The following is a 16,954-nucleotide window of genomic DNA, read 5'->3' as shown; positions in this document are numbered from 1 at the left end:
CTCCAACTAAATAACACCCTTCTGCAACCTAATTGTCAGGGAAGGATTGTACATGTGTACTACTGTATTGTATGTCGATCTGGCACAGGGTCCACCTATCCCCCGAATAGTCCCCCGAATAGTCCAATCAGGGTTTCAGACTGAGCTTTTCCGAGGGATGATGAGCCTGGAGCCCAGTGTTCGACTGCACCATGCTGCTCTAACTGAGCCAACACGCGTTAGGGGTGTGTGCAGATAAAAGCTGTAGATGTGTTTCCACGCACACAACTTAGCCCATCTTCACCACTGGCTGCCACTACCACAGCCCAGGGATTTGGGAGAATCTGTGTTGGATTGCATTAGGAAGTGCTGGGGGTAATTTTGTGTGTGTGTGGGGGGGAGGAGAGAGAGAGAGAGAGAATGATGGAAGGACTGAGGAAGGGTGCGAGGAAAGGAAAAAGGCTGAGTAGGGAGGTTAGAAAAAGCAAGAGGGGTAAGGATTGAAAGAAGGGAATGTAGGATAGGTGGAATGGAGAAAGGAAGGCGGTGGGGTGCAAGGAGGGATGAGGAGTGACTGCAGAGTATCAGGCAGGGTGAGGATTCAAAAGTAAGAAGAAGGGATTAAAGGATGGATGAGAAGTGGAGCAGAAAGGGTGAGGATGGGAGGAAGAGATGATGAAAGGGGGAGCAATGAAGATGCTGGCAGGGAGGGGAAGAACTGAGGACAGAACTATTAAAGGAAGGATGGAGGAAAGGCAGGATGGAATACAAAGGTGGGTGAGCACTATTTTTCTATTTCGAAATAATACACTTCAGAGGCCTCTGGTACTTTGAGGGATGCAGTGAGTCCCTGTGGGAGGCAGAGAAGGGCTGCCTCTCCTTCATGAAGCTCCTGTACTGGTAGCACTGGTAGCACCTGGAGTTCATGTCTTCTAAAAAACACAGGCATTTACTTTTTCCTATATTTAGTGTGATATCCTTTGCATTAAACCCTACACAACCTCATTTAAATACAGCACAATGCTTTAATGGAAACCTTATAGTCTATATACAAACAATGTTTCTATACAATAATTTTAAATATCTTTAGACAATTTCCTGTCCAACGTGGAAAGGATATCTGATTCCAGATCATCACACGGATCAAACATTAATGAGCTGATAACTGTGTCATAAGGTAAAAACGCATACAAAACAAATTAGGTAGATCCACGGTCATAGGACAGTTCACACAAAGGGGTGTACGAGCTTCTATTGGTGTGACTCCAAACATAGACGCCGAACACGTAAGCAAGCGTCTTTCACGCTATTACGAGCCCCCATCACTTCAGACGTTTGCAGTCGGTTACAAATGAACCGCACATACATTCTGGCCACTTATCTATTAGAAACGCATCAAGGGCTGTGCTATTCTAAATTTCGAAAAAACGGTACTAATTGTGTCATATAAAATATTTCCTCAAGTAGCAGTTATCCCATCGATCAATTTCCTATGCAATTCCACGTTAAAAGAATTCTTACGCATGCCGTCAGAATATTAAAAATCAATTGGACTCACAAAATTCTCACACCTCCTAATAAACCCCTTAAAAAACCAGAACGACCTACAACAGCAGCTTCTTTTAAAGCCTCAGTGTATTTTCCTTTGCATATTTAATCTTAGCACAGAAAGAAATGTCCTTGTACCTTGCACGCACATACAGCAGTACCAAAGCTCGTTCCGTTCTTTTGAGGTATATTGACGGGCCTCGCAGTAGACCTCAAAGTGATCTCCATATTCGCTATCCAAGCCTGGTAATCCCATCAAAAGCAAAAAAAACGAGAATCGATCCCATGCAAGATAACTGGGATTGTTATTTTAATTGTAAACTAGAGTAGCCAACTGAAAAGAGAAGCCCTGTGTTCTCTGTTAGGAAGGATTCTCTTGACTGCTCCTTTCCTTCCATCTTAATGGAACCCCCTAACTTTTTGATTTTATTTTTGATTCTGACCTCTTTTTTGCAGTGCAGTGAAGCCCCAAGCTTCACAACACTGGCTTTTGCTCATATGTCATGAGGAAACTGACGTGTCCTTCAGGCTGTCAGTACTGGGAAACCTTGTTTCCTTTAGTCGTGTTACTTTGTTACTACTTTTGGTTACTTTGTATCACTTGTAACTTTTTTATCATTGTACAATGAAGCTTACACTGCAGTACAGTGGGGCACGTGTTTGTTCTGCCCTAGACTAACAGTCAGAGGATTTTTGGTTACAATAGGTGTGCTCAAAGGATAAGCTGGCGGCAAAAGCTACTTTTTCCCACTTTTGGGGACTTTTCGCTTCAGCCTTGCCGCATTTGGCTACTAACTGTGGCTACTAGTCATACTCCTACGTCCCGTCCCCTTTCCTCCATACTTATGGGACATCTCTCCGTCCTGTGGGACGGGACCGGAGCACTTTGTAAAAAATATCTATTTTTTTTCCAAAAATGTGTCCTTCCTCTCTTGCGCGGGGCCCGGCACGTGGCCGTAACCCTGCCCATCTTGGCTCCGCCCCACGCATCGCCCAAAAAGTCCTTTTCTCCGCTCGATGGGGGCCGGACGCACTTGCATCCTCGGAAGTTTTTCTTCCCTTTTTTCCTCTCTGGCTCTCGATAGCGTTCGTTTACTGGTCTGTCTATGTCGTTCAAACTAGACTTTCCTGATTGTTCATCGTGTCACCGTCGCTTCGCGAGGGCGGATCCCCATCCTCTTTGTTTAGAGTGTTTGGGTCCGGATCACTGTTGGGACTCCTGTTTTTACTGTGACTCCCTTTCGGTCCGGGCACTTCAACGTCGGTTGGAGCGGTGGGAGGAGGTGTTCCGACGAACACCTACTTCACATTTTCAGGCGTTCATCGACGAGAAGAAGAAACGCCCGGTTAGTTCTTCACTTTTCAGAGCACCTCGGCTGGGGGATACCTCTCCGGGTTCCTCTCGGGCTGGGAGGGGCGTTGATCGCTCTGTCACCAGGGTTCGCCCTGAGGTGCCCTTCGAGCCTAATAATTCTACCTGAGTTTTCTCTGAGGGTCTCCGTAAGGGGCCTATGAATACTGGAGTACGCTCCGAGGCCCCTCCTGTGGGGGCTGTTTGTAGACCCAGTTCTACTGAGTCGTGGGGTACAGGAGTTCGCTCTGAGGCCTCTCTGTCGGCTTCCCTCAAAGATAAGACCGGGGTTCGCCCCGAGGTCTTGGCTGGGCTTATGGTTATTGAACGGATGTTCGAGGCCCGCGCAGATAAGGCTTTTACCGGGCCTGGGTCCGAGGTCCCTCGTTCAGAGGCTAAAGCTACCAACAGTTCTGAGAGGCTGGTCAAGGCTTTGTCGGTGAAAGCTGTTGCTCACTGTTCCCGCTCTTGTGGTGACGGGCGACTGGCTCAGCGTTGTGGATCTTCTGGACGCGTACATGCATATCCTGATTTGGAACCCACACAGGAGATATCTCTGCTTCTCTTTGGGAGAGGAGCACTTCCAGTTTCGAGTGCTTCCTTTTGGCCTTAGCTCGGCGCAGCGTGTCTTTACGAAGATGATGTCGGTGATTGCGGCCTATCTTCGTCTCCAGGGTATCCATGTGTATCTGTATTTGGACGACTGGCTCTTACACAGCCCTTGTCCGCTAGCAGCAGCGGGCAATCTCCAGTCTCTCCTTCAGCTCCTGTTCCATCCTGGGCTGTCGGTGAACTGGTGGAAATTTTCCATGACGGTCTCGCAGGACCTGATTTTCCTGGGTTCTCGCTGTAACACGATCGACTGCAGAGTGTACCTGACCGGGGACAGAATGGCGGATCTGTTAGCCACATGTCAGATATTTGCACAGTCGGAGAGCATGTCGGCCTGGTGGTTCCAGAGGCTTCTGGGCCTCATGGCCTCGTGCGTGCTGGCTCTTCCTTTTGCTCGTCTCAAGATGAGACGGACCCAGATGGCTCTTCGGAGTTCCTGGCGTCAGGCTGTGGACCCGGATTCCAAGCAGATAATGATTCCGGATTCCATGAGAGTAGACCAGGACTGGTGGTCATCTCTCAGCAACCTGTCGGTGGGTGCAGGGATTTAGGACCCAGCCCCCACGGTGACGATCACGACGGACTCCTCCCTTCTGGGGTGGGGTGCGACGTTAGATCTTCTTCAGGTCTCAGACCTCTAGTCGCCTCAGGACAAGCTCCTGCACATAAATCATTTGGAGCTTCTGGTGATCTTTCTGGCGCTCAAGGCTCATTGCCAACAAGGTGGTCCGCATACGCACGGACAATGTGGTGTCAATGTATTACATCAACAAGGAAGGGGGAACGAAGTCTCCCCCCCTCGTGGACCTGTCTATCCAGATATGGGAGTGGGCCGTGCTTCATGGTGTCTGGCTGCTTGCAGTACACATCCCGGGCCAGCTGAATGTCACAGCGGATGCCCTCAGCCGGCAGACAGTGGACAGCTACGAGTGGGAATTGAAGGCGGAGGTCCTCTCATGGATTTTCACGTGTTGGGGCACACCAGAGGTGGACCTCTTCGCTACGGCGGTGAACAAGAAGCTTCCTCAGTATGCCTCCAGAGGGGGGCTGGGGGCCTCCTCTCTGGGGGATGCTCTCGAGATTCCATGGCACAACATGAGAGCTTACGCCTTCCCACCTCTGCCTCTAGTTCACCGGGCAATTTGGAAGTTGAAGAATTCAGTGAACTGTTCCCTTCTACTCATAGCCCCGTGGTGGCCGGCCAGGTTTTGGTTCTCAGAGCTTCAACACCTGTCGGTGTATCCGCCGATCAGGTTACCAGTAACTCCCGATCTTCTTCACCAAGGGGAACAGCAGCTGTGGCACCCATCCCCTCAATCGCTCAGCTTGGCGGCATGGTGCCTGAGTTCAAGTCTTTACAGCATCTGAATTTGTCTGCGGATAACATGCGTATTATCCAGGAAACCCTCGACCAGATCTCAGTACAAGAGTAAATGGCTCAGGTTCTGTCATTGGTGTTTGGAGAAGAATTTGGATCCAAGGGTGGCCACGGTTGACACGGTGCTGTCCTTCGTGTCCTCCCTAGCAGAGTCAGGGGTTCATGTTCTGTCATGCAGGACTTATCTCTCAGCGGTTTCCGCTTATCTTTCTACAGACCAGTGTTCTTATTCCCTGACTAACCCACTGGTGAAGAGGCATTTTGCTGGCTTGACACGCCTCTACCCTCCGGTTCGTAATCCGCACCCGCCGTGGGACCTAAATGTGGTCCTGACGGCGCTGTGCCATAAACCCTTTGAACCAATGGCTACTGTGGACCTCAAGTACTTGTCCTGGAAAGTGTCCTTTTTGGTTGCTGTTACATCAGCAAGGAGAGTGAGTGAGCTCCAGGCATTGTCGGTGGAGCATCCTTTCTTGGTCTTTCACAAGGACAAGGTAGTCCTTCGGACAAACCCGGCCTTTCTGCCGAAGGTTGTGACCGATTTCCATCTGAATCAGTCGATTTCCCTACCTGTCTTTTTTCCGAACCCTGCCTCTGAGGCTGAGAGGGTTCTACACTGTCTTGATGTCCGAAGAGCTCTTAAATTCTACCTGGACAGGACTTCCGAGCTTAGGAGTTCTTCTCAACTTTTTGTGACCTTCGGTATCCCTCAGGGCAAGCAGGCGTCTAAGGCAACTATTTCTCGGTGGATCGCCGCCTGCATCACGGAGTCTTTCACCGTCCAAGGGCTGAAACCTCCTAAGGGTATTCATGCACACCTGGTGCGGGTCAAGGCAGCCGCGGTTGCTTTTCAGAAATATGTCCCCTGGGAGTCCATCGCTAGGGCAGCTACTTGGGCCTCCCCATCTGCTTTCTGTAAGCATTATTGTCTCGACATGAGCTCAAAGGCCACGCTCAGTTTGGTCAGGCTGTGCTGAAGAACCTGTTTCAGTGAGGGGTATTTCCATCCACCAGTAGTTCCTGTAAGGAGTGCCTGGCAATCTCCCATAGGTATGGAGGAAAGGGGACGGGACGTAGGAGTATTACCAGGTTACTCACCGTAGTGACCACCTCACTCCTAGTCCATAGTCCCCTTTCCTCCATACGCCCGCCGTCCACTCTAATATGGTTCCTCTGTTATTGCTAATGGGTCTTCGACCTGGCGATAGAAAAGGACTGATGGGCGATGCGCGGGGCGGAGCCAAGATGGGCGGGGTTACGGCCGCGTGGTGGGCCCCGCGCAAGAAAGAGAGGAAGGACACATTTTTGGAAAAAATGTGGATGCTTTTTACAAAGTGCTCCGGTCCCGTCCCACAGGACGGAGAGATGTCCCATAAGTATGGAGGAAAGGGGACTATGGACTAGGAGTAAGGTGGTCACTACGGTGAGTAACCTGGTAAAACAAGGCCGTGCCACGAGATTTATTGCTTGTCCTTTTGCCATATTTTTCTTTAGCCTTCTTCCTGACCTGAGAGGCCAGGAAAATCTTTATAAGGACTTTCAGGCCCGGGAAAGCAGAAGCTTTTGGCAGGCTACTGGAGGGCTGTGTGTGTTTGCTGGCAGGATTTGGACTGGGACTGTCTGGTCCCAATCCACAAACTGGTTTCAGTATGTCTTGGTATGCATGAATGTTCCCGCCAGTGGTCCTGATTGGGACACTGCTGCTGGTGTGTGTGTGGGCTAGTCCTGCTATTGGCTAGTGGGAGTTTCAGCACTTACCTCACTTTTAGGATAAGAAGAACACCCCTGCACCCATTCTTCAGAGATCCTGGAGAAACCAGAAGGAGCCAAGTATCCTGCCAGCTATGAGACCTGCAAAGAGACCGGAGACCCGACTGAAGGAGGCGTGACAACCAACTAATGTTGCTGTCCTGGAGGAGCCCTCTCTTGCCAACGATCTTCAGCAGTCATTCGAAGGAGCTGCAACCCTTGGACTGAAGGGACCATCCATTCCTAACGTCTGCTCAGTGCCCTGCAACAAAGAGCCTTCGGAAGTGTCCCTGGATCGTCGTGTGGCTGGCCAGCTCTGAATTTGGGCTACCGTGCTGCTGGCGTCACCGTTCCGAGTTTCGACCTGGAAATCGGGTGACCCTCAGCTGGCCCTACGAGACTAGCCTCTGCGAAATGTCAGTGTCTTAGCACCAAGTGGACACGAGATAGGAGCGACATTCCGACCGTGTCTGTTGAGTCCCTTTGCGTCACCGTGCTGGGGTGACCATCGTCCGAAGTTGCTTACCTGACCCGAGTCCAGTCCCGAGAGGGGCCCTTCATCGTGATTTGCTGCATTCTTCCATCGAGAGTACTTGCAACAGTGAAATACACCAACTGGAGATTAGCTAGAACCTTCAACCCCTGGAAATCGAGGACTGCGACATTTGGTGGGAAAAGCAACCTTGGATCCTCTTTCTTTGTCCTGCCAAGTCTGGGGAAGAATCGGAGTCCGGGGTGGGGGGGTAAGTTACAGAGCTTCTTACCTACCCCTATACTCCCATTATAAGTCAATAGGCTTATAATAAACCTTTATTCTAACAGTTTTGGCTTTAACATTTCTGAAAGTTGGGGCTACTTCTGTTAGCTAGTCTAACTCGTACTATAACCCTAAGAATCCTTCTCTAGACCCCAGAGACCCTGCCTGCATTTTTTCCTGCTTCAAAGATTCTGTGGAACCTTTATCGGAACTATTGGGGGAAAGGCCCCAGACAACCTAAGGCTTGGCCCGTTTAGTTAGGGATCATTCTCTGGACCTTGAGTGCATAATACTAATCTTACCTTTCCTTTGCAGGAGTTTGTGATATTATTATTGTGCCCTACAATAAGTGAATGTATATACATGTCTATTTTTATAAGTGGTCTGTGATAACACCACTAGCAACTACTTGCTAGTAGTCATTTTTCTATAGTGTGTTTTAGCCAGTACATAATAATTGTATTTTTATACATCCTGTCTAAGTGTAATCTGTGATTCCCATTGTGTGACCTCATTGTGGACCCTTTACAAGCTCTCCACCTCTGAAGATCTTAGCCTAGACCGCCTGTCACTGCTACCCAAACTGGTTTGGCCACAGCTTCCCAGAGTTGTCCCTGTCACAATATAGGTTGGCCTTCTATACACCGGGTCAGATGTATAGAACATCAATCCTAACATTCTCTTCCCAACTTTGTCAGTAATGGCTGAATGATATTAGAGTTCCTTGCCTGCATCCTCACTTCAGAATTTGTGTTGGTAATTGTGAAAGCTAGGTGTGCAGCCTCAGAATGTTCTACTAACGGCCCCTTATCCAAAAAACGAGTGTAATTGCACAATCCAAACATTTGTGATTTGACGTTTTTCTATTGCGCTTCAGGTAGATTTAACTACATCCAGGCACAGATGTTTCTATGTCCTCAGCCACACCAATATCAATAGTACTCAGACCAAGCAGAAGGAACATTATAGAGACTTCCATTAACTAAAAAAGCATGTTTTTAATGCCCTCGGAAAAAAAGACAAATGGCAGGCCTTGTATGGTTAATTTGTCTCAAAAATCGATAACTAATGTTTTTTTTTTTTTAGGCCACTAGTTAGTTAATTATGCCAAACATATCATATTGCATTCAGATAACATCGAAGTCCTACAGCAGGGGTTTGCTACATTTGGCTCTCCAGATGTTTTACACTACAACTCTAATCTTTCCTAGCCAGTAACCTCAAAGGTGAGGGACCATGTCATCTGGAGCAGCGCTGCTTAATTAATTTTTTTAAACGCGCATACCGGATATCAGTCTCTGTGTTGTCCTGCTTCCAAGACAAGCGCGTTGCCCCTGAGCTACCCTTCCGACAGTTTGTTGAACCCTGTCCTATAGGAATCTGGGCAGTAAAAATAGGATTGTCCACATACACAGGCAGGCAATTAGGAGTCATGCCAACGTTAGGACGGAAATTCCCAACATTTTCCAGTGCCCTCTGCAAGTCAGCCATGTACATATTGGATAATGATGGCTCAATCGTAGATCCAAAGTTATCCGTCTGCATGTCCTGGCAAAAACACCCATCAGCATTTTACGTAACTCAATCCACTGTATCCATATGCAGAAGAATTAAAAGCTTAAGTAATCCTTGTGCCAGGCCCCAACAATACAGTTTTGAACACATCAAGTACCTGCAGATGGTGTCAAAAACGCAGCAGAGAAATGCAAATGCGCCTAGTATAGTGCTGTATTTAGTTTGGAGAAAGATGTCTGTTTTTATAAAGTTCATTATAAATCTATTCACTACAGTGCCCTCCCCTGGCCTCAACTCAGTATGGGAAATGGAAAGAATATTATTTTGAGAGGCCCAAGCTGTGCGTTCTTTTGATAACAATAACGCAAAGATCTTACCAGTCACGTGCAGCAATGGTCTGTACTTGTCAGGTCCTCTCTAGTACCTCTTTGAAAGATTGGTATAAGCCGGTGACCTTTCACCTGTTTAGTCGGTAGAGAGGGCTCCCGAAGAAGTCTGCCATATTTTATATACAGAAGTTCTGCCCATGTTTCCAGTGATGCCTTAATGATAGTATTATGTAATCCTCCTGGACACGGTGCTCTGGAATCTTTTATCTTCTTAAAGCCACCTTCTATGTCGATATCAAAGAAGGTGCTAGGCCCGGCCTCCAGTTCAACTACTTCCATTCTAGCTTCAACTTTCGCGATTCGTCTCAATCTTTGAGAGACATCATCTACCCATAGTGCCTAAGGAATGGGATGAATTTGGGTCAGATTAACACACGAGTCTCCCTTAACTAACATGGCACATCATAAATGCCAAAGAGCCAATTTTTGCAATGCTGCTTGGCTTTCTGTCTACGTGGCTTATATTGTTTCCAAGAGGGATTGGCATCAGTACACAACAGCCTTCGCTCTTAAAGCAAGATTTCTTGTGGGCATACATTAAAGGGCCATTCTTAGCTGCCATACAGTTGATTCTGGCTGGATCTAACCTCTTGTTACATTTACTTGTCATCTTTTGTGGGAAGATAAAATGGGGCCCAGAACAGAAGTCTGCAGCACTCCTCTGAACCCGCACCACTAACTTTGCCGGCTAGGGCTGATGTGAAATGTAGGCCAAAACACCTGAAAGCCAAAGGTTGCAGACCCCTGCGCTAGAAGAAGAGACACCGAAGACCAAGAGAAAGACATCATGGGGACCAATGGCCATCATTTCCTCTAGCCGAAGAGAACATGAGGACCAATGGTCATTTCATCCATATGAGGGAGAGAAAATGAACACCAATGGTCGTCATTTCATTCTTAAACTGGAGAGACCATGATGACCAATTCCATCTGGGCTGTAACAAATGCAGATGTCGTGTGTTAAGCTTTAATAAATAATTACTGAAAGAATAGGTGTTAATGTGTTGACTTGTGCCTGACATGTTGCCTGTCTGATCTGTTGCTGCTCCAGAGATACCAGATGATGTCACCATTGGCCTGTTGCCGCCGATGAAGGAGGGACAATCCTATAATGTCACATGTGACGTGCGGAATATCGCTCCAAAGAGGAATCTCACCGTTCTCATTAGAAGAGGGAACAAGACGCTTCATACGCAGTCCTACCCCAGCGACAGCACCGAAGGCCTCGCCAGTGCCGCGGTGACGTACAGCGTCACAGCCCAGAGAGAGGATCATGGGGCTGTCTACACCTGCGTGGCTCAGCTCGACATGAGGCCCAATGGAGCGCTCTTCGGAAAGTCCCACAACATCTCCGTACGCACCTATGGTAAGTGTTTGACTGTCTCAAGCAACGTAAGGGGACGCTGTCGATGTCACACTCCCATGTCCTAAAGAACCTTCTGTGTGCTTTAAAACAGAGGGCACAGTGTGCATGAAGCAGCGCTGTAGCTGCCAAATAACCCTCTGCCGTGTGTCAAACCTTAAAAAGTTCTGGCCTTTCATTTGTCTTATTAAAGGGGTGGGCTTACAAGTCCCACGGTTCAAAGTGGTAGTTGGACAATAGACAAAACACCCTGCAAGTGGTACACACAGCATCGTGCAGCTTGGCACCTAGGCCTCGAGCATGCTAAGGTTTGCCAGGGGAAAGCCAATCACACTGCATGTGCACGCACTGGTCCATGGTATCCCCGTTTAAGGTATGGAGTTCATGCAATCTTGCCCTGGGACTGACGGAAGGCAACTCTCATGACAGTTGGTATCTATGAAAGGCGCCACAGCGGCTGCCCCTCTCATCTGTTTAAGTCCTGCCCAATAATATGTGCAACTCCGTTAGTCCCCACAACCCACTTCAACCAACAGTACTTTGCATTCTGTGATCTGCTGTCTAGTTTCTTGTTAGCATTAGCATGCAAAGTTGTGCTGCCATACATGACAGGACTGACTACACCATACATGACACATTCCATTTGGGAGGTGCTAGTTCAACCTTGGGTTTAATTTAGCAGTATGGGATTTGCAGTTCTGTATTACTCTGTTATAAGCCAAGTCCTACAAGTCCCCCAGACTCGATTAACTTCTCCTGAAAGGAGTGGTTCTTGCTGGCATGTATTTATTCATAGTTTTTACATAGCGCAAACTAGACAAAAAAGTTAAGCATAGCGCCGTAAAAATAATCTCAAATTAAAAACCTTTCACAACACTTAAACATATAATACGAAAAATGCTCTAGTCAACCATTTTAAAATCTATTTCTAAAATAACGGTCCAAAAAAAAATCTAGCTAAAATCCAAATCGCATATTCTCAACAGAATGCTTCAGATTAAAATTGGTCAATAACAGCCTAATTAAAAATGATTTCCTAAAACCACGTTTTGACAGCGAATGTCAAACTATTACAGTAGGCTCCAGTAAAAGATCGGTTCATTGTTGTAGAACGTTTAAATCTGGAAGTTTATAGACGTAGTAATTCCCGACTCTGCAGGCCTCGTATACCTGCAGAAATTCTCAACTTTTCTGTAAGATATAGTACATTTTACATAATAGCTTAATGTGAATCCTCTGGTCAATCGGGACCCAGTGAAGGTTTTAGAGGGTTAGTGCTGATTGAGCAAGATCGATTAGCACGGAATTACTGAAATCAGTCAAAACCTTGCGCCACTGATCAGCTTTCTCGGGCCTCACAATAATACTCTTAGCCAGGACTTCCTACTGTTCCTGGTGGATGTGAGTATAGTGATGGTTTTGCAGGTGGTAAAGAGACTGCCTTATCTTCTGAACAGCCAACACTACACTTCACCTCTTAAACCTAGTGGTGTCATTGTGCTGGAATTTGCAGCAAAAATGGCATCACAAGCACATAGATCTCAGGTTTATTCATGACATGCTGGGATAGCTCATCCAATTCTTTGCATTTTAGGACTTTTCCGTAATGTCGAATGGGAAAATGAAAACTACAAGTCCCAGAATGCAAAGAATAAAACCAGAACAAGTTGATCCCACACTTGGCTTGGGGAATCTTAAGAGGTATGTACGCCTAGGGAGCAGCATCACAAAGCGTTTGCCTGAGAGTGAGGTGCTGCACTTTTTCAAAATAATCTTTATTGACAACTTGACTTGTCAGCATGTTCAAAACTGCCTAGTGACCCTCTGAATGTTTGAGCACGATCAGCCAGTTGTGGCTTTTAAGCCAAATGTAATTTGCAGGTAGGCCCATAAAAATGACAAATCCTAGAATGCAAAGTGCTGTCAGTTGAATACCTAGGACTGCTGGAGGTGAAACACCCATGGCAGTTTAGATACCACTTAGCAAGCCCCGCCCAACTGGTGCCTTCCTGCTTGCCGCTCTTTTTCACCACTTAGCAAGCCCTGCCCACCTGGTGCCTTCCTGCTCTTTTTCACCACTTAGCAAGCCACGCCCACCTGGTGCCTTCCTGCTTGCCGCTCTGTTTCCCTACTTAAGGAGCACTCCAGCTTCGTTTCCTTTGCAGATGGGGAGCAGGTGCAAGTGGATCTAGGTCACCCGGCATAACCCCCGCCCACCTGGTGCCTTCCTGCCTGCTGCTCTTTTTCACCACTTAGCAAGCCCCGGCCACCTGGTGCCTTCCTTCACCGTCTTGTGGCCAATGCTGCATTTGACTTTTATGGACTTCATTCATTCACGGTGTGTCACTCTTCCTCAATTCTCATGCTGGACTTCCTTTGCATCTTGTACTTATGATGGGCCTGAATCATGCTATTCCCATCTTCAACTTGTATCCTGGCTTGCAACATATGTGTTACTACTGACTTCTGCAATTGTATTCGCTCTCCACTCTTGCTTCTCCACTCTTTTTGACTGCTTACTCTCTGTTCTCTCCTCCTTTCCCATCTCCCCTTTCCTATCTCCTCCTCTTACTTTCTTCTATGCACTTACTCTATCAGAATTGTCCCTGGACCCAATATGATAGCAACCTCGTCTGTTTCCTCCACCCTCCCATTACTGTTTTTTTCCTCCCCACCACCCCCTCCAGCACTATCTGAAATGTCGTCAGGCCTAGTATGATAGTGAAGGCAAGCGTCCCCAAAACAGCACAATCCTCCCCGCAATGAGAGACAATAAAGGACTCTCCCAAGATGGGAATAAGGCCAAAACAGAGTGCGGGTGAGCGTAAATGGGAGTTTATCAATCAGAATAGGGCATGCAAAGAACTCTGCAAACTCCGAGAGCGCTCTGTCTGACAATAGCAAAGACAGGCGTATATCTATTACAGAAAACGTCACAAAAAACCTACATGCTATAGGGGGCACAAACTCATTGGGATTGGGTGACGACGACTAGCTATAGGTGTTGCTGCAGCGTGGTTGGTCTTGGCAGGAAGACGTCACTGGTCAGCCTCACGGGTTGGGCTGGACCTGGCAGGTCGGCTTGAGTTCATCCGGGCGGTGTTGGTATGCTGGGGCAGCCTGTGACAAAGATGAATACCTTCCCTGACTTATTTGCCCTGGGCCATGCACATTGCAGTTATTGACTTACTGACATGTTCGTTTCTAGAGTAAATCTTTCAATAGGTTATCTCATAGATAAACGCAACACAGGAGGAATGCACCTTGTGAAGGGTCTGGTGGCCGTTTGTCAGGGCACAACTATCGGTGTCTTGTTGACCGGTATTTTAGGTCGAGGGGCTGGGCTCTGGGGCACGGGACGGGTAGCGCGCGTTGTTCTGTTTGTCAGAAGTTGTTATGAATGGGCCGCTGTGTTTTACTCCAGTGTTGGGGGTCTCGTTTGTACGGAACCATAATTCTTAAGATGGTCTGGGAGATTGTGGGGTTTACGAGGGGGTGCTGGTGGATCTGTGAATGTCTACAGAGGTTTACTGCCATGCTGTAAATACCGCAGGTGGCGGGCTGTGGCCTTGGATGCTGTAGCGGGACCTACAAATCTTTGAAGCGGCTCCAGCTTAGTTGGGGGAGGTGGGGCAGCGCGGCGCAGGCTTCGCAGGGTGGGAGGGAAAATGGCCTTGCACATATTCACAAAGGTATTTTCCTTGTGCGTTGTCGACTATTAGGTGAAGTACATTAATAACATTTGAACACTCTTATAATATTTTGTTTAAACAACTTGAACACATACATTTCGACTTCATTATACGTTTGTTGGACACAGTCAATCTGAGTACCTTATAACTGTAAACCATTCTATCCACTACAGCATTTGATTATTTATATACATTCGCATTATGTGAGGTAGCACGTGGTTGTGGGGCACAGAGAATAATGTCCGCCACTGTGAGTGACTGGGAGGACATGTGAGGGTTGATATGTCTACACACGACTAGAATATGTACATATCTATATCATAGTCTTACTGCACAATTGCGTGCACCCTCCTCTGTAATCTTAGCAGCGTTAGTTCAGTTTATGGTGAAGGGCCGCGGGGCGTGGGCCTCTCATTACTGGTATTATATAAGCATGCACTTCTATTATCAATACACAATTCTACAGGTTCTTCTTAAAAGAAATGGTCTTTCAATAATCATACTTGGATTCTTTCCTGCTTTCATTAGATGGCTAAGCTACAGTTCGCCCCGTTGCCCTGGCCTTGCTGGCTGGGTCACACGGGGAGCAGTATTACATTGTGGACGGTGAAGTGTTACAGTGTTCATTTTTTGTGTTAGCTCATGTCCATCGCATTCGTGGGAACGTGCTCACAGCGGATCTGCCAGGGTGCTGCGGCGACAGGGATACATGAAAATCCTCCAAAGGTGGGGGCCGCGCTGCAGTGCGCTGAGCTCACGCCATCTTTACTAAACAAGATGGTTTCTAGACCTGACCAATTTTCTAATACATGTGGGCAATTAATATGTGTGGGCAATTGATTCGTGTAATTGATTCGTGTGGGCAATGTCTCCAGTGGGTGAACCCTCCACCACCTGGGCCCGGGTGGCATGAGGGGACGACCAATGAGCCACAGCCCTCACCTGGGGAGGAGATGCAGGTGAGAGGGGTCTCCAAGACCCGTCCTCCCCTACATTTCCCCCCTTTCGTTACTTAAGTAACGAATTCTTTAAATCTTCTACCCTCCTACATTCTGCTTCATCCATCACCGCCTCATCCCATGCAGGTGTTCCTTTTATGGGCATCCATGCTCTGCAAACCCCCCTTAAACTTTCACCTCTTCTAGCATATTCATCTGGTGTACATGTTAAGTATATGCAGTCACCAGTTTCCTCCAAATCTACCCAGACCTCCTCATACCATTCCAGTACACGGGGTTCCTTGATGGTGGTGTGCCATAATTTGTCTACTATATTCTTGTCGTGGTGCATAGGCACTAGCTGGTATCTGGGAGTGTTATCTGTTCCTGTCTGTACATGTACTTCTTGTGTTGTTTTAATTGTACCACCGGAGTTGCCCATTGTCACCATCATCATTGCACCGTTAGGGACTGCATTAGCACAACATCGAAGGCCCACCTGGCACAGGCAAAAAGCGACGAGGAGAAACACCACAGCTGGCACCAAAAATTTCATAGTCATTCCAAGCCATGAGGGGACCCAGGAGAAGAGGTTATCGAACCACGTGCTGTTTTCTGCTCCACCTTCCATCTTCATTTTTTCACCCAGGTTGTGTACTGCTTCGATCACATGGGACAGGGAGCCATTTTCTGCGTCTTCAGAAGGTACGAAAGTGGAGCAGGCACTTCCAATTTTTCGGCAAACACCTCCATCCATTGCCGTCAACAGGTCCAAGACATACCTGTTCTGCATGGTCATTAGTCGTAAAGCTTGCAATTCCACTTTTATTATGTTGAACCCTTCTTCAGTGTCATTAGCCAGTTGAATAAGTTCCCAGCGTGTTATCTGGAGCCATTTTGCGTTCGCTCTTGCTTGGACACTTGAAATGAGTGAGGCAAAGAATGTTTCTACAGAGCTGAACAGTCGGTACCTGTCTGGGATTTGTGCCAACAAATCGGATGATGCCTTTGATATGTAGTTTGATGCTCTTCTGCTTCGGGATAGTGCTTCTTCCTTGCCCTCAGAGGACAAAACATAGATATTTGGTTCTGCAGTTGGAGGGGCCTCACCCTGGTGCACACTCCCTTGTGTTATTTTGTTCACGTCAACGTGGCTTTCTGGGATCACCATCAGGGCCGAGTGCAGAGTGGCCATAGAGCAGCTGCCCCTCCATGACTGGGGAAGGTGCAGGTATGCCTGGTTGCCGCATACCCAGTATGTGTCCATCAGTGCCGCTGTCCCTTTCTTCATATCTGGGATAGTGAGAGTTTTGTTGCAGTTTTTGTTGGTTCCCATTGCCACTTTCCCCTCTCCCTTGAAACACAGTCCATTGTTTATTTCATTCTGCAACTTGATGGGTTTTTCTATCGCGGTCACCCATGTTAGCTTGGAAATGTGTTCTCTCCATACTGGTGTGCACGTTTCTTCTATCCATTGCAATTTTCCTTGTTCCACGCCCCTCAGCGCTTCAGCCTTACACATTATTTCTTCATCCTTCCACTTGTTCTCAGAAAACAGTGTCCCTTGTATAACAAAAAACGGTTCTTTAAGACATACCACCCCTACTGGCTTTGGGTAGCAGGTTTTCTCATTCTGTATCATTCTGAAGGTGACGTCATTTGCATGGAAGGTGTTTTTAATTC

The 16,954-nt window shown here is 47.5% G+C and overlaps 1 protein-coding gene across 1 annotated transcript in view; it reads left to right on the top strand.

The window, feature by feature from the left end:
* The window catches only part of LOC138447769 (intercellular adhesion molecule 1-like), a 447,430-nt gene that overhangs the window by 64,441 nt on the left and 366,035 nt on the right, over positions 1–16,954 (top strand). The window contains exon 3 of the mRNA XM_069604102.1: positions 10,330–10,644. Within this exon, the coding sequence (XP_069460203.1) occupies positions 10,330–10,644 (315 nt within the window). The remainder of the gene's footprint in view (positions 1–10,329; positions 10,645–16,954) is intronic.

This window comes from Ambystoma mexicanum, chromosome 3q, assembly GCF_040938575.1.
Source record: "Ambystoma mexicanum isolate Mex_15411 chromosome 3q, UKY_AmexF1_1, whole genome shotgun sequence".
NCBI classification, from domain to species: domain Eukaryota; kingdom Metazoa; phylum Chordata; class Amphibia; order Caudata; family Ambystomatidae; genus Ambystoma; species Ambystoma mexicanum.
The sequence above is the reverse complement of the archived record's forward strand: the minus strand, read 5'-3'. Positions and strand labels throughout refer to the sequence as shown.